General features: G+C 36.4%; 3 protein-coding genes across 3 annotated transcripts in view; all 3 read left to right on the top strand.

The window, feature by feature from the left end:
• The window catches only part of LOC128992377 (zinc finger protein 347-like), a 66,420-nt gene extending 41,015 nt beyond the window's left edge, over positions 1–25,405 (top strand). Inside the window, exon 5 of the transcript XR_008490713.1 lies at positions 25,276–25,405. The gene's annotated coding sequence lies outside the window, so the exon portion shown is untranslated. The remainder of the gene's footprint in view (positions 1–25,275) is intronic.
• On the top strand, positions 21–3,254 carry LOC128992379 (zinc finger protein 708-like). The gene has a single exon (XM_054415931.1). The coding sequence runs from the start codon at positions 239–241 to the stop codon at positions 1,529–1,531; it is 1,293 nt and encodes a 430-aa protein (XP_054271906.1). The 5' UTR covers positions 21–238; the 3' UTR covers positions 1,532–3,254.
• A 719-nt stretch (positions 25,406–26,124) lies between the features above and the next one.
• LOC128992972 (zinc finger protein 85-like) lies at positions 26,125–27,597 on the top strand. The gene is made up of 2 exons (XM_054416719.1): positions 26,125–26,466; positions 26,875–27,597. Exons 1-2 carry the CDS (start codon positions 26,125–26,127, stop codon positions 27,595–27,597), a joined length of 1,065 nt encoding a protein of 354 aa, XP_054272694.1.
• The last annotated feature ends 224 nt before the right edge of the window (positions 27,598–27,821 follow it).

Here is a 27,821-nt window from a genome sequence, read left to right as displayed (position 1 = left end):
ATGAAAACCATGAATTCTGCATGAATTTTATCATCCTATTATGGTGGCAACCCTGATAATACACATAATATTTGAGCAATAGTGGATACATTTTATTGATACATATATATAATAACTGTTTGACATTTAACAAATCCTACAAAAAAAAAGACATATATTTAAATAGAAATGCAAAGGCAACTGACTAATTCCAATTAGTTATGGGCTCGTCTGTTAGAAATCAGAAATAAGAAAAAAAATGTTTAATATCACTAAAAAGCCTCTTATTAAGTGTCCAATATGTAGAAAAATGTTTTCAACTATATCAACAATGAAGTGTCATATGTACTTACACACGGGCGAGCGTCGCTTTAGATGTTTGACTTGTGATAAAACATTTAATGAGCTATGTAAAGTGAAGTGTCATTTGTTGACACATTCTGGGAAGTGTCCTTATAAGTGCACTACATGTGGAAAATCCTTCAAAACCAATGCCACTATGAAGAATCATTCATTGGTTCACACGATAGAGCGTCCTCATAAGTGCACTATATGTGGAAAATCCTTCCTAACCAGCAGCTGTGTGAAGATTCATACAATGGTTCACACAGGAGAGCGTCCTCATAAGTGCAGTACATGTGGAAAATACTTCCAAACCAGCAGCTGTTTGAAGATTCATTCATTGGTTCACACACGAGAGCGACGTTATAAGTGCATTACATGTGGAAAATCCTTCAAAACTAGCAGCCACATGAAGAATCATACATTAGTTCACACGGGAGAGCGTCCTCATAAGTGCAGTACATGTGGAAAATACTTCCAAACCAGCAGCCGTTTGAAGATTCATACATTGGATCACACGGGAGAGCGACCTCATAGGTGCATTACATGTGGAAAATCCTTCAAAACCAGCAGCTGTATGAAGAAACATACATTAGTTCACACAGGAGAGCGACCTTATAAGTGCACTATATGTGGAAAATCCTTCAAAACCAAGAATGAAATGAAGTTTCATACATTGGTTCACACGGGAGAGCGACCTTATAAGTGCAGTACATGTGGAAAATCCTTCCAAACCAGCAGCTATTTGAAGATTCATACATTGGATCACACAGGAGAGCGACCTCATATGTGCGTTACATGTGGAAAATCCTTCAAAACCATCAGCCACATGAAGAAACATACATTAGTTCACACTGGACAGCGACCTTATAAGTGCAGTACATGTGGAAAATCCTTCCAAACCAGCAGCCACATGAGGAATCATACATTAGTTCACACGGGAGAGCGTCCTCATAAGTGCACAATATGTGGAAAATCCTTCCAAACCAGCAGCAACATGAAGAAACATACATTAGTTCACACGGGAGAGCGTCCTTATAAGTGCATTATATGTGGAAAATCCTTCCAAATCAGCAGCCACATGAAGATTCATACAATGGTTCACACAGGAGAGCGACCTCATAAGTGCATTACATGTGGAAAATCCTTCAAAACCAGCAGCCACATGAAGATTCATACAAAGGTTCATATGGGAGAGCGACCTCATTAGTGCATACATGTGGAAAATCCTTCAAAACCAGCGGCCACATGAAGATTCATACATTGGTTCACACTGGAGAGCGACCTCATAAGTGAATCCATTTCGGTCTCATATGTGATTATCCATCGGTGAATCATATTCATGGATCCATCTCGTAAATGGCAAACTGAAACAGGTCTACGATTTAGAAAGTGGTGAAGGAAGTCGTAAAGGCGAGCAGTATGTAGTGTGGAAATCATGTGTATCAGTAAGATATTTGTATTTAAAATACTATAATGCTATGGAAAGGGAGGGAAACAGGTCCACGACGTAGGAAATGGTGAAGGAAGTAGTAAAGGCTAGACCTTATAAGTGTAAGCTAATATGCGTGGAAAATATTTCCACTACAACAGCCATATGAAGATTCATACAATGGTTCACATGGGAGAGCGACCTCATACGTTTATTAATAATAACTTCTTGATTATTAATAATGTGTGAAAAGTTTGGCAAGCCAAGTCACTCAGATTATTGCGATTCAAACCTGACCTGTAAAAAATCCAAATAAGGAGCCATTATCTACAGCTTAGTAACACAAAGCAAAAATACTACCAAAATTCCAAAAACTACAATACAATGCTACATATGATGCAGTTTTTGATCAGCTTGCCAAAGACTATAGACGGAAAGAGCTAACAAATCTGATAAGTTCCCCTTTGGGACCGCATCTCACCGCACCACTTCATCAACAATCTGTTTAAATTCAAACAGGAAACAGGGGCATAAATTACAATTGTTATCTACAATGAAAATGCTTCTGAGAAATTATATAATGAGTTACTGTATACAGACTTCGTGAAACACTTTAGGAAACTTATAGTGTCACTTCAATCAGCACGACAAAATGAAGATTCTGGAGGCTAAACAGGCCTACCTAGTGGAAACGGACGTCCCCTGTTGGCTGATAAAGGACATTTACTGTCAATGGAAGAATATCCTTCTCTGCCGTCCTGTAACAACAATCCAAGTTCTGTCGTTGATAATTCAAACACGATGACAGCCAAGCAAGATACTTTAGCTGTGACTTCACCCTGCAAATCCAACACCCCCTCGTCTCAACCCGCAGAGGCAGCCGATACTTCATCATCAACAGCCCCTCAACAACCTCCTGTGTCACTGTGTACCGAAAGTGTTAATGAAAGTGAAACCAGTGCTAGTGTTTTAGAAAATGTAAATTCTAATTTTTTAGGAAATATACTCTAATAGGGTTTAAATTCTAATTTTTTAGGAGATACTCTAATAGGGTATCCTCCACTGCATTAGACCCTCTCACAAATAATCCCAGATGAAGCTCCAATCAATTTAATTTAAATTTAATTCATGTAAATGTGCAATCTTTAAGGAATAAGTTAAGTGAATTGGCTTTATTATTAGAGGAATCACATTGCAGCATTGCATTATTGAATGAACATTTGCTTCTTAGAGATGAAATTAAGCTGTATATTCCCCAAGGTTATGCTCTCGCATATTCCCTTTGCAGAGAGGATGATCCCCATGGAGGCTCTTCAATCATTTTAAGTACAAATATTTCATATGATAGGATAGATATTTCACACCTTGTACACACAGGCTCATTAAGAGCATCATGTACCTACATTAATGATTTCAATGTAACTTTGATATCTCTGTACAGAACACCTGATTCTGATTGTAATTTATTTTTTAATTAATTAGAGAGTCTTTTAACATTTGTTTTACAACAAAAACCATATTGTAAATTAATTTTAGGAGCAGATTTTAATGTTGATTTTTTTAAGAATGATAATCTTACAAAAATTCTTGTAAATGTCTTAAATGATTTTAAGATATTTACAAGATATTTACAATAAATACAATCATGTTGATTCATTTGTAACTATTTATTTTCCACTAAGGCTACTTAAATGAGAAATTTTCAATTATATAAAACATAAATAGGAGCTGCAAAAAAGGTATTAAATTAAAAACTATGTGTATGGTCAGCTAAAAATATTCCCTGTTGGGCAGCCACAGTTACAATATTTACTTCTGTACTGTTTTTTGATTAAAATTAAAATGTACTCACTATCAAAATGTTATATACTACCATCATTGAATATCATGTATAACACAATACTATGACTATATTCAATATTGAATACAACACTATATTGGATATAAAACGCTAAATAGTTTTATATATTCAATGCTAATTCGTAATCATTGTCATTCAAAAGTCTTTAGGAAATTACAGGAAAACATATGATTTGGTAAAATAAAACACGTTTAGCTCGCACATGACATCACTATACACACACCTTCTTTCATACGCCTTGGTTTATGTGCCTGATATATTCAAAGAATTTTCTTTTAAATTATTAAAAAAAAAGGATTGATATGTTTTAGTATAGTTTAAGTGTCATCAATTGGGAACCAGTTTTTCAGATTGCTGATGTTAGTGTTGCTTTTAAATGTTTCCTTGACTGTATTCAGAATTGTTATAACTATCACTGTCCTAGACTATCTAAGAGAGTAAGAAAGGACTACAAAGTTAGTACAAAAAATAACCTGTGGTTTGATGAGTCACTTAAGAAAATTAAGGATACTCTGTTATTCTTCAACGATTTGACTAAAATATAATGAGGAATTTATTAATGTTTCAATGGTTCACAAAAAATATTATGTAAGGCTGCATAGAAAGTTGTTAAGTCAGAAAGTGGTTTATTTTTTTAATGTGAAATGTCGGATAAACCAATTACAGCTGACGAATTTAATGACTATTACATTGATGTAGGAAACAAAACTTTAGACAAATTCTCTTTTTGACTTTTTAGCTAAGGATAATGTTTCTAATACAAATTTTTCCTGGAAGCCAATAACATAAATTGAAATATTACAAGGTATAAGATCACTTAGTTCCTCTAATTCTGAAGATGTTTATGGCTTTTCTAAAAACATTGTCAAAAGTATAGCACCATACATTGTAGAACCCTTAACTTACCTTGTTAATATTGCCTAATTAAATTCTCATTTCCAAGTTGTCTGAAAATATGCAAAACAATGCCAATTGTCAATAAAGGAGATATATCTTCTATTTATAATTATCGTCCCATTTCAATGGTTCCAGTTTTTTCAAAAATAATTTAAAACTGTGTTAAAATACAACTTTTTGATTTTCTACCAAATATTAAAATGCTGAACAGCAATCAATTTGGCTTTCGACCCGGATACTCCACAACTTAAGCTGTTAAACCAATAGTGTAAGATATTCTGGATACATTTGAACTATCTCAACTATCTCAGTCTAGCCCTTGTGGATCTCAGCAGGGCCTTTGACTCAGTTGTGCACACCATGCTTTTGCAGTAATTGGATTTTTATGGTAGAAACTAATTTTTTTTAAACCTACCTTTGTGGCAGACAACAATATGTAGCTTTCGGCAAACAAACATGAGCTTTTAAAGAGGTTCTTGCTAGGTGCCACAGTGGTCAGTACTTGGGCAGTATTGTTTATCATACTAATATTATAAATGTGAAAGTTTGTGTGTTTGTTTGTTTGTTTAAAGTTCAATCACGCATTAACTACTGGTCGGATTGTGTTGAAGTTTGGTATGATGATAGCTCACATTCCCGATTAACATATAGACATATTCTTACCTCAAAAATCCTTTCGGGCTCCACCCCAGCGGCTCTAGAGTTTCCCATGTTAACCTTATGAGTATTCATATTTAAAAAGGAATTAAATAATTTTGCCAGCTGCTTCAACTACACAATTTGTTTCAATTATATTCAATAGCATTAAAAGGTTGTATGGTTTATGGGTGCAGCACCAATAGTTCTTTATACATTTATGACAACAGTTAATTTCAACCAAGCAGCAACACAAAGCTCTAAGAACTTTACTTCTTTCTATTGTTTAGGTGAACTGGTAGAACATTATGGCTATGGTAGATGTTCTATACTATAGTATACTATAAATTATAGTAAACAAAATTTTCTTAAAAACGTGTTCTCTCTCATTGAAAAATGCAAAGCACGAGTATAACCGCAATAAGCATTGTATACCATCCCCTTACGAAGGACGGGTACAATAGACAATAGACAAAATCTTTATTGAAATATTCCTAGAGAACATTCATGCGTCAGGTACATAAAATGTACAGTATGTACGTAAACTATTACAGTAATTTGCAATTACAATTAGAATTTTTTTCTTTTTTTCTTCTTTTTTTCATGGTAGCTTATTGTTTAAGAATTCATCCTCAGAGTAGAACGGCCGGTCCATAAGCCATATTGTCAGGTGCTTCTTGAGCAGATTGGGTTGTTCTCTCTTGAGGTGCTCTGGTAGGTTGACGTTGTTAAAGTACAGAGCACCTTTGTAGGATGGTTTCTTCTCGTACAGACTCAGATAGTGTTGTGGGAGGGAAAAATTGGCGGCATGTCGTGTGTTGTATATGGTGTATGTCTCTGTGTCTTGGCTGGGCTGTTTTAGTGGTGTAAATAATGACTTCTCTTATGTAGAGTGAAATTGATGTGAGAATTTTAAGGTTCTTGAAGGCTTCTCGGCAACTGTCTCTGTAGTTCAGGTCGGCAAGGCATCTAATTGCTCTTTTTTGCTTTAGGAGTACTCTTTCCAGGTTGCCTTTTGATGTTCCACCCCAAGTCGCAATGCCATATCTGAGGTGGGACTCGAATAGAGCAAAATATGCAACTTTGGCTACTTCTGGGCTGCAAGCTTGCTTGATCCTACGTATAACGTAGAGACTTGAACTTAGCTTTTTGTAGAGCTGGTCTATGTGGGGTTTCCATGATAGCTTGGAGCCAATTATGATGCCTAGGTATTTTGTGGTATTTTGTGTTTGTAGTACCGGTATTGTAATGTCTGTGTTGTTGCGTTTGGTGGTGAAAGTCATTTGAACGGTTTTGCTTTCATTTAGAACTAGGTCGTTGGAGGTACAGTATTGCTTTGTTCTATGGAGTTGTGTGTTGGTTTTCTTTTCCAGATTTTCTATTGTTTTGTCCGCAAATGTGAGAACCGTGTCATCTGCGTACATGGTGGTGTGTTCATCTTCCCCAATCCAGCTAGGTAGGTCATTCGTGAGAAGGAGGAAAAGGACTGGGCCAAGTACTGATCCTTGGGGTACTCCTCTTTGCACGTCTACAGCTTTGGATTGGGCCTTATACTTTGTGTTGTTCTTTGTGTAGGCTATTTCCACAAGCTGTTTCCGATTACTAATGTAGCTTTTAAACCATTCTACTGCTCTTCCTCTCACACCTAGTGTTTCCAGCTTGAGTAGAAGAAGTTCGTGGTTTAGTAAGTCGAAAACTTTACTAAAATCTAGGAAGAGGCTTGTTGAAGTGCTGCCTTCTTCTAGTTGGTCTAGTATGTGCTCCGTCAGTTGTATTAAGGCTGTGGCTGTCAATCTGCCTTTGATAAATCCATGCTGTTGACTATTGAGAAGGTAGTGTTCTTGAAGATGGTGTAGAAGTTGGGCTAGTACTATCTTTTCGATTATTTTTGAAAACTTTGATATTAGGGAGATTGGCCTGTAGCTGTTTCTTTCTATCGTTGGTCCATTTTTGTATTTTGGGTAGACTTTAGCTATTTTTAATTTATCTGGGAATTTTCCTTGTGAGAGTGATTTATTTATGATGTCTGTCAGGGGTATTACTATTTCATTTTTACAGTTTTTTAGAAGTTTATCTGATACCTCATCAGTTCCGGATGAATTTTTCATCTTTAGAGATTGAATGGCCTTTTGCACTTCTTCTTGTGTGACCCGTCTGAACTGGAGTGTGTGATGTGTTGCTGGTAAGTGGTCTGTTAAGGCATTGGTTCTAGAGTTATTGTTATTTTGGAGTGTTCGGTCGGCTATTGATGAGAAAAAATCATTAAAACAGTTTGAAACTTCTATTGGGTCGTCAATTGTTTTATTGTTGACTTGAAGATGGATTTGGTTTTCAGTATTTGATCTCGCTTCCCTTTCTCGGTTTATTGTTTGCCACAGTGCTTTAGACTTGTTTTCAGCCTGGTTTATGTAAGCTGTGTTGTTTTCTTTCCGGAGCATTTTCAAATGCTGGTCGTACTCCTTTTTTTTTGTAGTTGTTCTGGCTTTGTCTTCCATAAGTCCGGTTGTTTGCTCCTTTTCTAAGGCCTTTATATATTCATTTTTAAGTCTAGCCGATTCTTGATTCCAGCACTGTCTCCTGTTATGTTGTTTAACTCTTGACGTTTTAAGAGGGCAGGCGTGGTTTAGTGTTGTCTGGATGATGTTGCTGAAATTGTTGTAGGCTTCATCTACGTCATGAGTTTGTATTATAGTTTCCCAGTCTTGTTCTTGTAGTTGTGTCTTAAAGTTATCTATTGTTGTTTTGTTGAAGATTCGTTTATTTTCTTTGATGTTGTTGATGATCGGTTTTCTAGTGATGATTTTTGCGATTTTTGCGGTATGGTCAGATAGTCCCGATGTTATAACTGAGGTTTCTATTTGTTGATTATCAATGTTTGAGCATATCCAGTCTATTGATGTTTCTGAGTCACTTGTAATTCGAGTGGGAGGTAGCCTGTCTTGAGATATTGAAGGAGGTTAGGAGTTCTTCAATTTTTTCGTTTTCATTGTCATCAACTAGGTTGTTTACATTGATGTCTCCCATTATTAATATTTGCTTATCCGTAGTGAGCACTGTTTCCAGTTGTTCAGAGAGTATATTGATGGCTTGGTCTAGGTTTGCACTTGGTGGCCTGTATACTCCGAGGACCAGCAGTGGATTCCTGTTTAGCTTCAGTTCAAAGAGCACAGTTTCGCAAATCAGTTCTGTTTCCTCGCTACTTGTGCATATGAGTGATACATGCTTTTCCCAGCCACTTCTTACATAAGCGACCACTCCTCCTTTGACATGGGATTTCCTTGAGAAGCCTCCAATAAGTGAGTAATTTTCTACCCACGTGTTTTGCAAGTTTTGTTGTGCTACGCCGTGCTCTGTTATTATGATCAGGTTCGGGTCTTCATCTTGGAGGAAGTGTGCTAGTCTATCAGTTTTTTTTAGATAACCAATTTATGTTTTGGTGTAGAATTTTAAGTCCTTGTTGGCTATTAGGTGTTTGGAATTTTACTGTACGGAGTGTCGGAGGGGATGTGTTACATCTTTGAGCTGGGTTTTGTGCTTTTCTCTGGGATGAGGGTGTTCTTCTAAAAAATGATGTTGGGAGGTGGGAGTGTTTAGGGGTTCTTGTGTGCAACTTTGGTTTTTGTTAGTTTGTAGTGTGGTTTTTTGCTTTGGGAGGGTTGGTTCTGCGATTTTCTCAATGTTGATGTGGTATTTGGAAAGTTCCTGGGAGCTAAGCAAGTTTGCTTGTTGTATCCAACGGCCTAGTTTATCATTACTGCTGGGTGTTATGTAAAGGAATGAGTGTGTGTTTCTTGAGATAGCAACAATGCAGTGGTGCTGCGAATCGTAAATTTCTTCTCTTTTAGCAGATGTTCGTATGACAGCTATGTTTTCTGCTTGCCGTCCTTGAAATTCATGTATCGTAGATGCGTTGAAACCTAGCTTGTTTAGTTCTCTTTTCTCAGCTTGTTTGAAGACCAAGCATTTGTATTTATTTTTGTTGAGAGTGAGGTTCAGGCTTTCTAGTCCCTGGTACTGCTGTGTCGCCAGTTCTTTCTCTGTCTGGTTGGTGGTTTGCAATCCTTGGCTGTAGAATTTTGAGAGGATGGCTGTGGTGCTCTTTGTGCATCTGTATGTGGTGTTTAGTATTTTTGCTGTTGTGGCTATTTCTGTAATGTTGTGGTATTTAACTTCTAGGTTCTCTGCTCTGTTTATATATGGTATTTGGTTCATGTCACCAATAAGCAATACTTCTTTAGCATTTGATAAAATGGCTGCAAAGAGTATTTCTCCGGCATGCATCATTAGAGCTTTGTCGATGAAGAGCCTGTTATAGGTGTTTCCTCTCTTAAGATGTTGGGTGGAGTTTATTATGAATGAATGCACGGTTCGAGAGGTGTCATTGCATTTTGTCTGACTATGGTCTGGGTGGTTGGTTTTGTATCTCTGTCGGAAGTCCATTGCCGCATCTCTTGAAGGAAACAGGATGAGGTCCCCTGTAGCAAAGTTGTTGAGTAGGAAAGTTGTTTTCCCACATCCTGGCACACCTTGGACTAAGTTCAGTTTAGTGTTGTATGAGTTTTTAATGTCAATGTGTTTTGTGCTATTATAGAGATGTAGTTCGTTTAGGAGTATTGTCTCGTCTGATACTAAGATGTTTTGATTAATTGCTATGTTGTTTGGAGCAGTTACATAATTTCCATTACCTTTCCTCAGTAGTTGCACTAGACGTGCTCCATCGAAACCGAATTGGTAAGGTGTTGGGTGTGTTGTTTCTTGTTGGGTGAGGAAGTTTCCAGTGTTCAGGTTTATGATGGCGTATTTGTTTTTGGTTCTATTACAGAAGACTTGGAGTTTAGGGTCGTCTTTTTGGAGGCTGCTTATATTGTACTCCTTGTATATGGTGTTAAGGTGGTGTAGCAACATCAATTCTTTTGACTTCCAGAGTTCTCTTTGCTCAAGCATCGCTGCTTGAGCGAAGCTTTCCTCACTGTTGGATGGTAGACATGGAGGTTGATAGGTGTTAATTCCTGTGTACGTTCCCCGAGTTGTTCTCCAAGTACTGTAGTACGAGGTTTTTTCTTTTCCTGGGAATATTTTTGCTATTTTCCTTTGTACCCTGTCTGTAGTGTGGTCAATGAGATCATCAATAATTTTTTTGTAGTCTTTTGTTTGTGTATAAATCCGGAAACGATGTAGGTAGGCATTACATGAATATTGTAGTAGTATTTGTATTATTTCTCTGATGTGTAGTTTGCTGAGGCTGCCAGTTTCCATGAATTCTTCGAGTCTGATAGAGAAAAGTACTGGGAATTTTATACAATCGTTTGCCAATTCAAGGAACCGGAACAGTTTCCTCTTCCAATTGCCATTTATTCCTGTTGAGCATATGACAATGTGAATGTTGTCCTCGTTGTCTTGAGCTGTAATAAAGTTGTTAAAGGATAGGTTTCTATTTTGTAGTCTCCTTATTATAGTAGGTCTAGCTTCGGGTGGCAGTGTTTTGTATTCACATGATGTTGGGTGTTGTGTGTCAATAAGGTGGATGCGGCATGTGTGTTGTAGATCCTCATCTGTCATTAATTGTGTGCTTATCAGCGGGGTATCTTCTGGTGGAAATGCAAAAATCTGTTGTCCTTCGAGGCTACGATGGTCTTCCTCTGTAATCATAGATACTCGGCTAGTATTATATACTAGCTGGCCCGACAGACGTCGTCCTGTCCTAATGTGGTTTTATGTCAAATGCTTGTTCATTTTCAAGATCCTGGTTGTAGTTCGTTCGCTACACTCACTCACCTTTAGGTTGCAAATTAGTTGTTGCCATGAATTAAAAAAAAAAATAATCGTGCTGCACCCTGTTGGTAAACTTAACTTTTAATGCTATTGAACATCACAGAATCAAATTGCTTAGTTAAACCAGCTGTTAAGATTCTTTAATTCCATTTAAATATGTGTACTCATAAGGTTAACATGGGAAACTCCAGAGCCACTGGGGCGGAGCCCTTTTGACGGATCTGCACCAAACTTCACACAAACCATCCTTGAATAATGCTTAATGATGCCTGAAAGTTTCATTACAATCTGTCTAGCAGTTTCGGAATCCATAAAGGACAAACAAACAAACAAACATACATACATACATACAAACAAACATACGTTGGATTTGATTATATAGATTAACTAGCCGTAACCCGCGGGCTTTGCCCTGTTTAACTTCTTAATTTTCAAGATGATCTCGCTCGCATGGCTCAATCACGTCCTGGTTGAAGTTCGTTCACTACGCTCACTCACCTTTAGGTTGGGGCTCGTTCACTACGCTAACTCGCTTCCAAGTTGAAGTTCGTTCGCTATGCTCACTCACCTTTTGGTTGCAAATTAGCTGTTATCATAAATGTAAAAGAAATAATAGTGCTGCACCCTGTTGGTAATCCTTGTAACTTTAATGCTATTGAACATCATAGAACAGAACCAACTTGTTTAATTGAAACAGCTGTTAAGATTCATTAATTCCATTTCTCATAAGGTTAACATGGGAAACTCCAGAGCCACTGGGGCGGAGCCGATTGGACGGATCACGAAATTGATGGTGTATAAACCTATTCCATGAAATTCTACACGTATGTACCAAGTTTCGTGGCAATCGGTTCAGCGGTGTCTGAGTTTATCACTGCCAAATATATATATATATATATATATGTATATACAAACATCCTCTTTTATACTTATAGATTTACCAAATGCTATGCCGTGTAAAAAAGTTCTATATGCAGACGACACATAGTTTATTTGGCCTTCTGACGATTTTAACAAAGCAATCCATGGAATTGATAACATGATCAATATTGGCAATATTTGGTTTAAGAGTACCTAATTTTCTTGAAATTAATAGACAAGACAGAGAAAATATGTATTTCACTACGCAGAAACCAAATTGAAAATCCAGACTATGTTAAATTGCTAGGTATTTTCCTAGATAAAAAATTACCTTGGGAGGAACTTACCAACAATGTAATATCTAAACTGTCTAATATAATATAATGACACTTTCAAGTATTTATATTTTTAATAATAATCAAACAACCTGTACATCCCACCAGTTAGACTTTCAAAATTCACAAAAAGCCATAAATATTTACAATTACAACTTTTTAATAAACTTCCCATTCCATTTAAAGAAATTGATAACATAAACCTTTTCAAATCAACATTATCAAGATGGCTAATTAGCAAAGCCTTTTTTTCTATAGACAATTTTTTAACACAAATAATTACTCTGAACTCTTAACACTATTGGCCACTAGTAGGCAGCCTGCATGACCAAAAATCTTTTTAAAAATTTCTTGAATTTTTACAAATTTTTTAGTTTTGAAGTATTATTTACTTAAGTTTTTTATAAATTTGTGTAAGAGCATTCCATCTTATAATTTTAAATTTAAATATTAGGCCTATAGGCTATGTACAGTTATGCAACAAATGTTCAATGTGCTTCATAAGATGTAGATTTAAGCATGATGTCATAATTAATTGTGTCCTAACATCTGAAGTTGTCTATTGTAATTTTATGTTGCTGAATGACAATAAAGATTATTATTATTATTATTATTATTATTAATATTACTACTACCACATGTGGGAAGTCCTTTAAAAGCAAAATAAGTAAGAAGCAACATACATTGCTTCACATCAAAGAAAGACCTTATAAGTGTACTATGTGGAAAATCCTTTGATTTAGTGGCAATATGTCGAGACATACACATTAATTCACACTGGAGGGGCCTCATGAGTGCACCATATCTGGATTATCCATCACAAATAGCTGCAATATGATGTTCATACATTAATTCATTATGTGTTCATTCATTTTATTCGATTTTGTGTTTATTCTTCTTAATTCTCCTATTATTAAGAAAATGAAAAAAGTCTCAGTATTTCACGGCCACTATAAATGTTTCTGCCACTTCCTGGTTAGTGGCGTTCTTCAAGGCTGTGCGTTCAAAATAGTAATAATTCTTTTTGCATTTTTTATATTGAACCCTGTTTATTGGGTTCTTATGAACCACACCCTCGTACCTGCACCCAGGCTAACGACTTGGAAGCGTGATTCCATGTGCAGGCCCGAGGAGCGGCTCACCAAACTTTACCAACAACAGGAAAAAAGTGGAGAGAGGTTCAAGAACAACGCGCCATTTGAGAGAAACGAGCTGTAATTAACCATTTAAATAAACACAACAACAAAATCAACAACAATACATGAATTAAATACTCTGAATAAAACATAATTGATTTAACTCAATAAATCAATTCTGTTGTGACTCAAACGGGTGGCCTGGTATCTATTTTTATTGAAATAACTAAAAGTAAACTCTTTTATATAAATTGTAATGATCAACTATAAAAGTAAAATGTAAATATTGAAAAACAAGCATCTCTCTTGACCTTATTTGAAATTATACATATTAACTAAACCATATGTAGTCAAGATAGACTAAAGGATATGACAGTCTCCCCCACTAATTAAGAACAATCTTTTTCAACTGGTAGTCTCTAATCTTGAGGGCATGCGACGCTCACGCTGTGGTCTGGCGTTGGTATTCTCAACTTGCTCACGATGTGGTATGACATTCTCAGCTTGAGCTCTTTCTGGGGATTGTACTTCTGGTTGCATTGGTTCTGGAGCTGCAACTGGATCTGGATTCATATATATTTCTGGTCGTCTTGGAATTCTGGGAACATCAAACGACTGCGTTAGTCCGAATGTAACATTTTTTGTTTTTGGCCTCTGTACCAGCGTTGGGCGTAGTTGATTGATGTGCCTCTTCAGGATTCTATCAGATTTGTCGAGAACTACAAGATAGTGTCTTTTCACAAGCTTCTTCTTTACTTGACCAAACTGCCATGTGTTTTTATTATTGATGAAAAGTTTGACCTGTACCCTCTCCCCCCACATATAGTGACCGTGCAGGTGAAGACTATAAAAGTAAAATGTAAACATTGAAAAACAATAAACATCTGTTTTGACCTTATTTTAAATTATACATATTAAGGGGAGCAGTCCGCAAAAATGCCCAAAAAATTTTTTTTTATAAATTAGTTAGTTTTTATAAGTTTAGGTACCATTCTAAAGAAAACTACTAAACTCATCAAGCCCAAATTTGACACAATTCTTCCTGTTACCATGGTGAATAGTTTCATGCATTTTTAGAATGTTAACATTAATTTTACTTAGTTTATTAATTGTTTATTATAAAAAGAAAACACAATTAATAATTAGTAATTGAGCGGTGCAAAGCAAAGCTCTTATACTACACTCCTGCTTTTGTTTTACAAATACTCCTCCTGAACGGCTGAAGCGATCTGCAAAAATCTAGCACAACCATAGTAACCAACCATGGGAAGGTACGGTATAAACCTCAAATGGTACAAATTAGACCAGAGGGCTTTTCCCTACGTGAATTTAAACTTTTGGAAATTTAACATTAGCCTTATGGGGTAATTGGTTGCCATGACATTATTTGTGAGATAACAATAAAAAGGTAAACAAGAGTCGCAACATATGTTAGGTTAGTCAACAAATTATCTAAATAAATAGCACATTACAACAGTACGGGGAAAAATGGAAGAACAATCTGATTGATATCATTGAGCATAATTTACTACAAAATGAATAAGCAATAATTATGGTCGCCGGAATAAGGCTGATGCACCATTTTGAATTTTTTTTATTTTAAATAATCCAAATAATGGCTATATATAATAATGGCCAAATAGCCATTCAATTTTTGTGAACCAAATATAGGCCTACGATTGAGTTTGGATACTGCAAGTACCAACATATACGTACTTTCCATAGACGTACCAATCAATAATGCAGACTTTGAATAGGTACTGCAATTAGGAATTCAATATGCAATCACGTTTTTTACAAGTCCAAAGAAACCTACATTATATCCGATAGTTTAAACTTATCAATTAAAAAAATTTACATTCTTGTATGATTTACGTATTATAGTTGATAAAAATATACTACAAATATATACTCTTGATGTCACGTTAACAAAGTGACATCAAAAGTTGCACCAAGATAAAAAAATCCTAATTCATTACCAAACCAATTAATATAATTCAGACAAACATGAAAAACATGATAAATACATTTCGAAATGACGAGTCTGTCGGCTTTGCTCACACCATTTCTGCAGACCTGGAAGATGAAAGGAGTCTGAGTGCAGGTGTGGCAGTTACCTTCCGAAATGAATTTGGTAAAAACCATTGCCTTCAGACTGCCTAAGCAGCCACTTGGCTTATCAGAAGGAAAATAAGGGAGCTAGTGTCTTTTAAAAATCTAAAAATGCTTATTTGTTCTGCAATGGGCTATGTGAGGGATCATGTGTGGCCAGATCACTTTGTCAAGAATCTAGTTCAATTTCAAGAGGCAACAAAAGCATCCATGAAAATTATCTGATAGTAATACTTTCAGCACTCAAACCGCCCTTTACACGATGGTGTTCTTTACCAATACTTTGTCAAACGTTTGCAGCAAATTATTCACCATCATAACATACAAGAATCTTCACCAGTCCATGAACATAAATTAACTCCAGCAACTTAAACTAGAACGGTAATGAATCAATGGCACAATCAGCCGCTATGGAAACAACTTCAAGTACAGTAGGTACCAGTTTGTTGAAGTGGATGACATCGACACCTAACATCCTTCTTACTGGAAATTCTAATTCTAAAATCAAAACATCCTCTTTAAAAAATCTTCATGTAACCTGTAAATCATGAATCTTAAAAAAAAACTTTTTATCTATTCTATACTACAGTATTATATAAAAATCTAGTGGTGTCTGTCTGTATGTGTGTTACTAATAGGCACATAAACTACTGAACTGACTGGGCTTAAATTTTACAAAAACATAGCTACCATACCAAGGACCATTGTAGGACTATTCACACTTCGATACTGACCGTGGGCTTTGCCCCTTTGGCTTTAAAAGTTCTGAGATGAGGATTTTAAAAATAAATATTTATTGGTCTCCATGGCTGCCATGAGAGCAAATACAATATTTGCAATTTGCTATGCCACCCAAATGTAAACAAGCTGAACTGTCAAACCACATTAATTCACAATTCCAGATTTTATGAAATAAGTGAGGTTGTATATCTGTTGCTGTATCTAACCTATTATCTATTAGTGAGTCGGTGGCTCAGTCGGTAGCGTCGCGGACTTCGGGCCCAAGGCAGCGATGTCAGGGGTTCGGATCCTGGTTACTGCCGATAACATTTTATCAGTACAGTTCACCTTTGTACTGTACCGGCTCACTCCTTGCTTTGCTGTAAACGATCCACGCACGGGCGCTTAGTCTATGTGTGTTGGAGAGCTTAATTTAAGATAAACTCACAGATTAACAAACACTTCTAACATTATTTTATTTTCATGAACTGAACAAGAATTGTGTATATAAAAACTAAAAAACAAAAACATTGGCAGATGACTAATTTAAATCATTTAAATAATCAGCTGACAAAAGCAAGTAAAGACTATTTGAAATAAATTCATTTTACCAACATCCTCCCTTTCTTAACTTTTTTTTATGTCTTTAAAAAGCGTCTGTTGCGAACATATAAGTTTCCACCAACTTGTACCACATATCTTCGATCTCTTTCTTTTTTTATAACTTTACCTTCTACCCAGGGATCCCTTCTCTCTTGAGGTTTCCTTTGAACCCAAACAACTTGTCCTGGTATCAGTGGGGCGAGGTCTTTAGCTCCTTTGTCAAAATATGTTTTGTATGCATCTTTCTTTTTATCCCACTTTTCAATTACTTTCACAGGAACATTAGGACGCAGCAGATCTTCACAAGTGGGTACAAAGCTTTTAGTTCTTCTAGACATTAACAACTGAGCTGGACTCTTACCAATTTCTTTGAGTGGTGTATTTCTCAACTCAAGAAGAGCCTGCTGAAAGTCGCCTTTGTCTTCTCTCACTTTTTTTTAAATACTCTTAAATATCTTTACAGCAGATTCAACTTTTCCATTTGCCTGGTGGTGATATGGAGAGGAAGTAATTATCTTAAATTTCCACTCTTCTGAAAAATCTTTAAATGCTTGACTTAATATAGGGGTGCCACTATCACCAACTACAATGTCTGGAATGCCGTATCTTGCAAATAACTCTTTACAGAAAACAATCAATGATTCAGAGGTACATTTTTGTGTTTTCCTAATCTCAAAAAATGACGAATAGTAATCAGTCACAATAATGAAGTGAGTTGAGCCTTCTTGAGCAAAATCAACCCCGATTCGCTGCCATGGTCGTGATGGTGTTTCTTGAAGTAAGAGGGGTTCTTTCCGTTGAGTCGGTGCATATTTCTTGCATACTAAACATTTTTCAACTTCTTTTCTTATATCTCCTGCCATTCCCGGCCAAAAAAATACATCTTTTGCTCTCCTTATACATGATTCAACCCCTTGATGTGAAAAATGAATTCTATGGACTAGTTCAATTGTCATGCTACTTGGGATAACAATCCGCTCTCCTTTGAGGACAAGTCCGTCTTCAACTCCAAGCTCTTCCTTAAAAGGCCAGTAATTCCATAGCTCCTTGGGAACTTGAGTCTTTCTATTAGGCCAACCATTTATAATCACCGGTATAAGCTTCTGAAGCACGGGGTCTTTGTATGTGTGTTCTTTCAGTTGGTTTAAACGCTCATCCGTAACATTTATGTACTCTAAGGACTTACACTGTTCAAACTCCTTTGTCGAGCTGTTCATTGAGGTTTCAAAAATCATTACTGAATTGTCCTGCATACTGCATTCATACTTAGTTTCTGGGGCGCGTGACAAAAAATCTGCTAAAAGCATTGTTTTACCTGGTCGATAAACAACAGTAAATGTAAACTTCTGCAATCGCAGCAACATTCTTTGCAACCGCTTAGGTGCGTTGACCAAAGGTTTTTTGAAAATAGTCTCAAGAGGTTTGTGATCGGTTTCTACCGTAATATCACACTTACCGAACAAATACTGTTCAAACCTTTCAAAGGCAAATAGAACTGCCAGGCATTCTTTCTCGATCTGAGCATAGTGGCATTCTGTTGGATTTAAAGTCCTTGATATATATGAAACTGGCTTACCATTTTGCAATAGCGAAGCACCCAAACCAAACTGACTTGCATCACATTGCAACGTCACAGGAGAGTCCTTATTGTAATACTGTAGGGTTGGAGAGTTGGTCACCATGTTAACTAATTTCTTGAAAGCCAATGAATGTAATTCCTGCCACGTCCACTTAACATCTTCTTTAATTAGAGTTCTTATTGGAACTGCTACTTCTGACAGTCCTGGCAGAAATTTACTTAAATAATTGATAAATCCCAAGAACCTTTGAGCTTCCTCCTTGTTCTGAGGCTCTTTCATATTTGAGACTGCTGATATCTTGTCAGGATCTGCTTTCAAGCCATCACTGCTCAAAACATGTCCCATGTACTTAACTTCCTTCAGTCCGATTTTACATTTATTCATGTTGAACTTTATATTTCTTTGTCTAGCTCGCTCAATCAATGCATGCAGATTCTTGTTATGGTCCTCTAAAGCTTGTTCATCTGTGTCTCCACTGCCGTAAACTACGACATCATCTGCAATCGTAAAAATTCCTTTTAGTCCTTCCAGCTCTTCGTGTACTCGCCGTTGAAATTCTTCTGGAGCTGACTTTACTCCGAAAGGCATCCTTAGCCAGCGGTACCTCCCAAATGGAGTCCAAAATGTCGTTAATTTGCTTGCCTCTTCGGTTAACTTTATATGCCAGAACCCATCTTTTAGGTCTAGAGTACTAAATATCCTGGCTTTTATAAGTTTTGGAGCAACTTCTTCTATAGTGGGGACCTGATAATGTGACCGCTGGATAGCTTTGTTTAGTTGATGTGGGTCAATACAAATGCGTAACTTGTTCGGTTTCTTAACGACAACCATAGCACTGACCCATGAGGAAGGTTCCGTTACCTTACGTATTACACCTAATTCTTGAAGACGTTGTATTTCACTTTTTATCTCATCTTGTAAAACCAGAGGATATCTTCGAGGTGGAACCACTACAGGAACAACAGATTCGTCAAGTCTAAATTTATGTTTACCCTCAAAGCATCCTAGACCTTGACCAATGTCTTGAAAAGAAGATAGAATGGAGCTTGGATTTGGAGAATTCTTTAACTCAAAAACATCCTCATCTACTGCAATAAGCCCTAACCGTAAACAGTCTTGAGCTCCAATCAATGGAATATGCTTCGTATTGATAACTTCAAACGACATTCTTTGCTTAATATTCTTCCATATAACATGCAATGTTATTTTCCCAAGAGAAGCCTTTGAAGCACCACCATAGAAAGTAAGCGTTGTATTACTTTTTTGGAGGACTGGACGATCAACTCCAACCAGCTCCTTCAAAATATCGTAACTCATTACATTGCATGTCGCCCCGCTATCAAGTTGACATTTTAGCATTCGATTACCTTTCCTAAATGGGACTTTCAAATGGACGAATAGACGTTTTTTTGGAATGTCATCTTCCATTTCATATATGTCATTTTTGTCTACATAATCTCCAGGAATGGTATCTTCACAAGCAGAGCTTACTACCTACTTTAATCTTTTCTTTTGCTTTAAGGCACATTTTAGCAAAATGATTGTTTTTTCGACATAAACTACACGCTTTTCCAAACGCAGGACAGTAACTTGCTCCTCTTTGGTGTTTCCCCCCACAGAATTTACACGAAAGAAGTTTTTGATCACTGTTTATTCTAAACGACTCATTAACTATATTTTCCGTAGAAGGTTCAGTCTCGTTAGTTCTACGTTCATTGATTTTTTTAGCAAGATTACTAGCCTGCTCATCAGAAAGACATATGCTTGTCGCATTATCAAGAGTCAGATCTTTTTTTTGATAAGAGCCGTTTTCTTAAGTCATTATTTGATAAACCTACTACTAACCTATCACATAAGAGCTGCTCTTAAATTTCAAGCCTAGATAAATTTGACAGTGACTCAAATTCACATTTTCCTATCATTTCATGTAACCTGTTAATATACTCTTTACAAGACTCATTTGGTGATTGTGTAGCACTATTAAACATAAAGCGCTCAAAAGTAACATTCTTAGCATTATTAAAATAATCATCTAGTCTATCAATAATCTCATCAACACTGGCCTTGTCATTGCATATTTTATTTATTAGCTGTAATGTTTTACCTCCAATGAGAGACTGGAATAAAGCTACCTGAACTTTTTTGCTTGTTATCTTGCTGCATTTTGAGCCACCACACGCTTCAGCCAAAGTTAGATAGTTGTTCCATTGGACCTTGAATAACATCCATTTCTCTGCTGCATTTGTTTTGTCCGAAATGTCAAGTGGATCTGGTAGAGGTATTCCATTCATTATTGTAATTCTTCTAATAACCTGACACCATGTTGGAGAGCTTAATTTAAGATAAACTCACAGATTAACAAACACTTCTAACATTATTTTATTTTCATGAACTGAACAAGAATTGTGTATATAAAAACTAAAAAACAAAAACATTGGCAGATGACTAATTTAAATCATTTAAATAATCAGCTGACAAAAGCAAGTAAAGACTATTTGAAATAAATTCATTTTACCAACAATGTGGACGGGCAAATGCAAGGTTAAAAGAGGCCGCCAACCTCTTAAAAAAAACCCCTAACTAATTATTTAAAGTTTTGCTAATGTGAATGATTGTATTGAAAGATTTTGGTGTAAAAAATCTCAAAGAACCAAAACACTTTAATATAATAAGTTATAGTACAATTTTGACATTTTGGTGTAAAAAATAGTGAAATTATAAAGTCACATTTACTTGAATCATTTTAAAATTTTTGAACACATAAAATGAGTTTAGAGTAGGGGACACACACCTTAAAAATTGAAACTTTTTTCTCAAGGAGATAATTAATTGTATTTTTTTGCCATTTTGAGTGAAATACTGTTCACACAATTTGTCTTTTCACACATTTTAAAATCATAATTTCATATTACTACTGAGATGACTCGAGTGGAAATATTAGAATATAAAAAGACAGAGTGTTGAAATAGAAGTAACTGTGTTATATTAGAAAACAGAATAGAATAGTCAACAGCATTTGATAATAAACATTTTGGTTGCTATGGTAACAACTACATATGTTCATAACATTCTCCCCCACTTAATCGCTGGAGAGCAAAGTCCTTAAGATAGGACGGAACCTTGCGCTGTCTGGAAGGACGAGTTAATTTGTTTTCTTTTTGTTCTGTGGCTTGAGGTCTGTCTAGATTTTCTTCCCTTAGAGTACCGTCTAGTTCTGTTGGATTGTTTGTATTTGATTCAGACTCTGGATGGATCTCTTGTGGTGGTGCTTGACAGTCTGTAATAGGAATCCTTCTAGGAACAACAGAACTATCTTGTTTGTTTTGTGTTGTAAAGGTAAATTTCTTCTTGGCTACAAGAGTCAAAATCAATTGATTTATGTGTCGTTTTAAACTTCGTCCAGAATCCAATTCAACAATGTAATGGTATTGACCTAATTTTCTCTTGACTGTACCAAACTGCCATATGTCTTTATTTCCCAGGTGAACTCTTGCCTGAACCCTCTCCCCCACTTTAAGACAGCGGAGGCGAAGAGGAGCAATTGATTTTGATGGAAGTTTTGCCTTTGGGTTAGGGAGAAGTGTGTCAAGTCTAATCCGGATCTTCCTGTTCAAATACAACTCTGCTGGAGTCTTGCCTGATGCCAAAGGTGTTGCTCGATATCTGAACATAATGTTTTGTAGCTTTGTGGTAATTGGGGTTGGATCATCGGCAGAAGCAATAAGTCTTCTCTTTAAGGTTTGTATGTTTCGTTCCGCCAGGCCATTTGTTGCAGGATGGTTAGGGGCAGTAAATTTTTGGAAAATCCCACGTTCTTTACAGTCGTTGATAAATTCCTCACTTTTGAATATAGTGGCATTGTCCGAGACTAAGAACGAGGGGTACCCATGGACCGAGAAAATGTTTTCAAGTAGTGCCATCGTCGTTGCAGAGGAAGGAGCATTTCGAAGAATGAAAACTTCTGCCCACTTTGATTTAGCATCTACACACATGAGGAAATAATTTCCATCCAATGGACTGGCATAATCAATATGCACTCTTTCCCAGTTATCATCGGGCTGATCCCACGGATGTACCGGAGCTTTTGGTGGATTTTGACGAACTTTAGCACAAGCTTCACAGCTTTTCACTAATCTTTCTATGTCTTTGTCCATACCTTCCCAATATACATATCTTATAGCAAGCTGTTTCATTTTAGTAATTCCGAGGTGTGATTCATGGAGCTCATTTAGAATTTGATTTTGAAGACGTTTGGGAATTACAACTTGATCTGATCGGAAAAGTATGTTGTCTGAGATCATGTAAGGGCTATCTTTGCGACTATTTTTCAGTTCATGTAAAATAACTTGAAGCTCAGGGTCTTTTGCTGTTTCTTCTTTGATCGTTTCTGCAGTTATCACTGTGCTGGAGATTTGAAGTAAGGTTTCTGCATTGATAGTGTTTATTTCTTTGTCGAATGTTTGTTCAGATGAAATTGATGATTGAACTGGGCTTCGAGACAAACAATCTACGTTTTCATTGTCTTTCCCTTTCTTGCATCGAACTGTATAGTCAAGACCACTGAGGAATGAAGAATAACGCAATAAGCGAGATGATGTCATTCGTGGTAGGGCACGTCCTGGATGAAAGATATGTGACAATGGTTCATTATCGGTGACGAGAGTGAATTTTTTTACCAAAAACGTAATTGTAAAAATGGGTGACTGCGTAGATGATTGCTAGAGCTTCTGTATCAAGTTGGCTGTAATTGGTTTCAGCCTGAGTCAATGCTCTGGATGCATATGCAATTGGTCTTTCTTGACCATCGATATCATGACTGAGTATTGCAGCAATTCCAGTTGGGCTAGCATCTGTTGTGAGAATAACTGGTTTTGATGGGTCGAAAGGAACAAGAACTGTATCACTACAAAGTTCAGATTTCAGATTCAGAAATGAGGCTTCAGCAGCAGCTGACCAAAAGAATTTTTCTCCTTTTCGAAGCAAACATTGTAGCGGATGTGTTTTTGAAGAGAATTCAGGAATGAATTTTGCATAGTATGTAACTAAGCCAAGAAAGCGTCTTAACTCAACAACATTTTTAGGGCGAGGCATCTGAGTAACTGCTTCAACAATTTTAGGACATTTTTGAATCTTATTGAATGACACCTCATGTCCAAGGTAATTAATACTTTCCTTGAAGAAAACACATTTTGTTCTGTTAAGATGTAGATCATTCTTCTTGAGACATTCCAAACATGCCATAAGGTTCTTCATACACTCTTCGAGAGTTTCTCCGTGACAAATGATATCATCAAAGTATGCTTCTACCTTAATCCGTAATTTGCATAAGCGTATCATATTAAGGAAAATTTCAGAATGCACTCTCAAAACTGCCGAACACAATAAACACCCGAAACACAAAAACAACTACTTCTCTGGCAATGTTTTGAGATAGTTGAATTTAGAACACTTGGTTGAAAACAATGCTTTTCATAATTGTGTTAAATGTAAAAAATTTAAGAAAACAACCCTCGTAAGGTATAGTGACCAATGTTTGTGCAATTCTCTCAAAGCAGGCAAGTCTTCAAAAAGTTACACCGGCTAATTGTATGGATTCATGCAGGATGCCTGATAACTACACAATCTGCGCAAGATTGAGAAAATGTCGATTGGTTTAGGTTCATGTCAGGTTTAACCAGAACTGTGGGTTTCACGAGATGACATTCATAGCAAGCAAACACAGAAAAATACTGATAAAATGGATATGTATGTAATTTCCACATATTTACTACTGAAACTTGTTATAGATGTTGATAGTTCTGAGCGAAACTGATAAGTTAAATTAATTGATGAAATAGTTGTTTTTTGTTTTATATCTATAATCATTTTATTTATTTATTGCTTTATTAAAAACCATGAAACGTGGTCGCTCGTTCAATTGGCTTTCACTACTATAAAAGCAATCCCAATTTATTTATAAACAAGAGACCTGATCTCAATTAGATGTTGTGAGCTGTCCACTTTTTCCACCCATAGGCCTATTTCTATATTTATTTGTTATCACAGGTAACCAGGTCCAACAATGTGACATCGTGATCGTATACACAATGACCATATCTTTTAATCATATGGACATCATGATCATGAGCATCTCCACGTTGCATTCTTATGATTTGTCGAAACAAGAAACATTTTTGTGATCCCAAAAATAGAAATAGACATCCGTCTTGACAAAAATTGAAATACTATTGAAAGTCCACCCAAAATTTGGGAATAATTATGACCCAAGAGTCTATTTAAATATGGACGTCTTCTTTTGTTTGGAGCAAGAAAATCACGTTTATATTTTAACACACTGTCCCTTGCTACTCAATTGTGTGGTACCGTACTCTAGATACCTTTAATAGGCTACTTACATTTGAAATAGCGACCATACAAATTTAGGTACGGTACAGTAATTATTTAAGCCAAGTAGTATCAATAGAGATAAGTGTAGATGAGTGGCGCCATCTTGTAGTCTTGTTAGTGACTAATGCCGACATATTCCTTAGACAAAGCTGTTAATTTAAGGCCCATAAAGCCAATGGCAACTAACTACTAACCTACAGTTTATTATGGAATCCAAACCAAATTTTTGCCTTGTAATTAACAAATTGGACCAATTATCAGGAATGTACTGCGGATAGTTGTAGCACTCACTAGTCCGGACATTAATCCACACCAGGGAGCATCACATCCACATTGCATGCCTATAAATATACACAACTCTTGACCTAGTAAAGTAGTAGCTGGATTACAGGACGACGCCACTGTTGGGATGGTTGGGTTGTTTGTAACACTGCCTGGCCCTATTTATTGTATTGACTGGGGCCAGACAGTGCTACAAACAGAAGTTAGCACATATCTAGAAATCTGTGTAATAAACTTCATAATTACTTTAAAAAACGATTTTGAAATTAAATATAATAAAATAGCCTACCTAAATTATTACAATCTAATGTATATATTTAATGAAAATGGTCTTTTTCAGAATAGGCAGTCGATTTGAAGAGGAAAAGGAACTTATATTCATGTTGTAAGAAAGATAATTGACATAATCCGCTATTTTAATAGGCCTACATTTAAAGGCAGCTAAAAAGATAAAGTTTTTACTTTACTAAAAGTACTACATAATAAAAGTAAGTTTACTTTGTAAAACTTAAAATTCAAATTATACATAACATTTATATGGATGATGCAATATTTTAATAACTACATGAAATATAGAAGCAAAGTTTTCTTAAGTAGGCTAATTTAACTTGATAACACATCAAAATCAAGAAAAAACTCAAATTGCCTCGAGTAGACTATGTTGTTTGATATATAATGCACATAATATTTGAGCAAGAATTGATAACATTTTATTGATACAGCATTATATAAAATAACTGTTCGACACTTAACAAATCCAACAAAAAAGGACATATGTTTAAATAAAAATGCAAAGCCACCCGACTAATTCCTATTAGTTACTAGCTCGTCTGTTAGAAATCAGAAATAGAAACACAAACAAAAAATGTTTAATATCACTAAAAAGCCTCTCATTAGGTGTCCTATATGTAGAAAAATGTTTTCAACTATATCAACAATGAAGTGTCATATATACTTACACACGGGTGAGCGTCCTTTTAGGTGTTTGACTTGTGATAAAACATTTATTCAGCTACGTCAAGTGAAGTGTCATTTGTTGACACATTCTGGGAAGTGTCGTTATAAGTGCACTACATGTGGAAAATCCTTCAAAACCAGCAGCTGTGTGAAGAGTCATACATTGGTTCACACAGGAGAGCGACCTTATAAGTGCATTACATGTGGAAAATCCTTCCAAACCAACAGCCACATGAAGAATCATACATTAGTTCACACAGGAGAGCGTCCTCATAAGTGCACTATATGTGGAAAATCCTTCCAAACCATCGGCTGTATAAAGAAACATACATTAGTTCACACAGGAGAGCGACCTCATAAGTGCAATACATGTGGAAAATCCTTCAAAACCAAGAATGAAATGAAGGTTCATTCATTGGTTCACACGGGAGAGCGTCCTCATAAGTGCACTACATGTGGAAAATCCTTCAAAACCAGCAGCTATATGAAGATTCATACATTGGATCACACGGGAGAGCGTCCTCATAAGTGCATTACATGTGGAAAATCCTTCAAAACCAGCAGCTGTTTGAAGGTTCATACATTGGATCACACGGGAGAGCGTCCTCATAAATGCATTACATGTGGAAAATCCTTCAAAACCACCAGCTGTATGAAGATTCATACTTTGATTCACACGCGAGAGCGTCCTCATAAGTGCAATATATGTGGAAAATCCTTCCAAACCAGCAGCTGTATGAAGGAACATACATTAGTTCACATAGGAGAGCGACCTTATAAGTGCACTATATGTGGAAAATCCTTCAAAACTAACAGCCACATGAAGAATCATACATTAGTTCACACAGGAGAGCGTCCTCATAAGTGCACTATATGTGGAAAATCCTTCCAAACCATCGGCTGTATAAAGAATCATGCATTAGTTCACACAGGAGAGCGACCTCATAAGTGCACTACATGTGGAAAATCCTTCAAAACCAAGAATGATATGAAGGTTCATTCATTGGTTCACACGGGACAGCGTCCTCATAAGTGCACTACATGTGGAAAATCCTTCAAAACCAGCAGCTGTATGAAGATTCATACATTGGATCACACGGGAGAGCGTCCTCATCAGTGCACTACATGTGGAAAATCCTTTAAAACCAAGACTGAAATGAAGGTTCATACATTGGTTCACACGGGAGAGCGTCCTCATAAGTGCATTACATGTGGAAAATCCTTCAAAACCAGCAGCTGTATGAAGATTCATACATTGGATCACACGGGAGAGCGTCCTCATCAGTGCACTACATGTGGAAAATCCTTTAAAACCAAGACTGAAATGAAGGTTCATACATTGGTTCACACGGGAGAGCGTCCTCATAAGTGCATTACATGTGGAAAATCCTTCCAAACCAGCAGCTGTGTGAAGAAACATACATTGGTTCACACAGGAGAGCGACCTTTTAAGTGCACTACATGTGGAAAATCCTTCAAAACCAAGGACAGTATCAAGATTCATACATTGGATCACACGGGAGAGCGTCCTCATAAGTGCATTATATGTGGAAAATCCTTCCAAACCAGCAGCTGTATGAAGAAACATACATTAGTTCACACTGGAGAGCGACCTTATAAGTGCAGTGCATGTGGAAAATCCTTCAAAACCAGCAGCTGTATGAAGAAACATACAATGGTTCATAGGGGAGAGCGTCCTCATTAGTGCATACATGTGGAAAATCCCTCAAAACCTGCAGCAACATGAAGATTCATACATTGGTTCACACTGGAGAGCGACCTTATAAGTGAATCCATTTCGGTCTCATATGTGATTGTCCATCGGTGAATCACATTCATGGATCCATCTCATAAATGGCAAACTGAAACAGGTCTATGATTTAGGGTGAAGGAATTAGTAAAGGCGAGCAGTGTGTAGTGTGGAAATCA

The sequence above is a fragment of the Macrosteles quadrilineatus genome, unplaced genomic scaffold (genome assembly GCF_028750875.1).
Source record: "Macrosteles quadrilineatus isolate MER2022 unplaced genomic scaffold, UCM_ALF_1.0 Scaffold_4__1_contigs__length_99947679, whole genome shotgun sequence".
In the NCBI taxonomy this organism is placed as follows: Eukaryota; Metazoa; Arthropoda; class Insecta; order Hemiptera; family Cicadellidae; genus Macrosteles; species Macrosteles quadrilineatus.
This window is presented reverse-complemented; position numbering and strand designations above follow the sequence as displayed.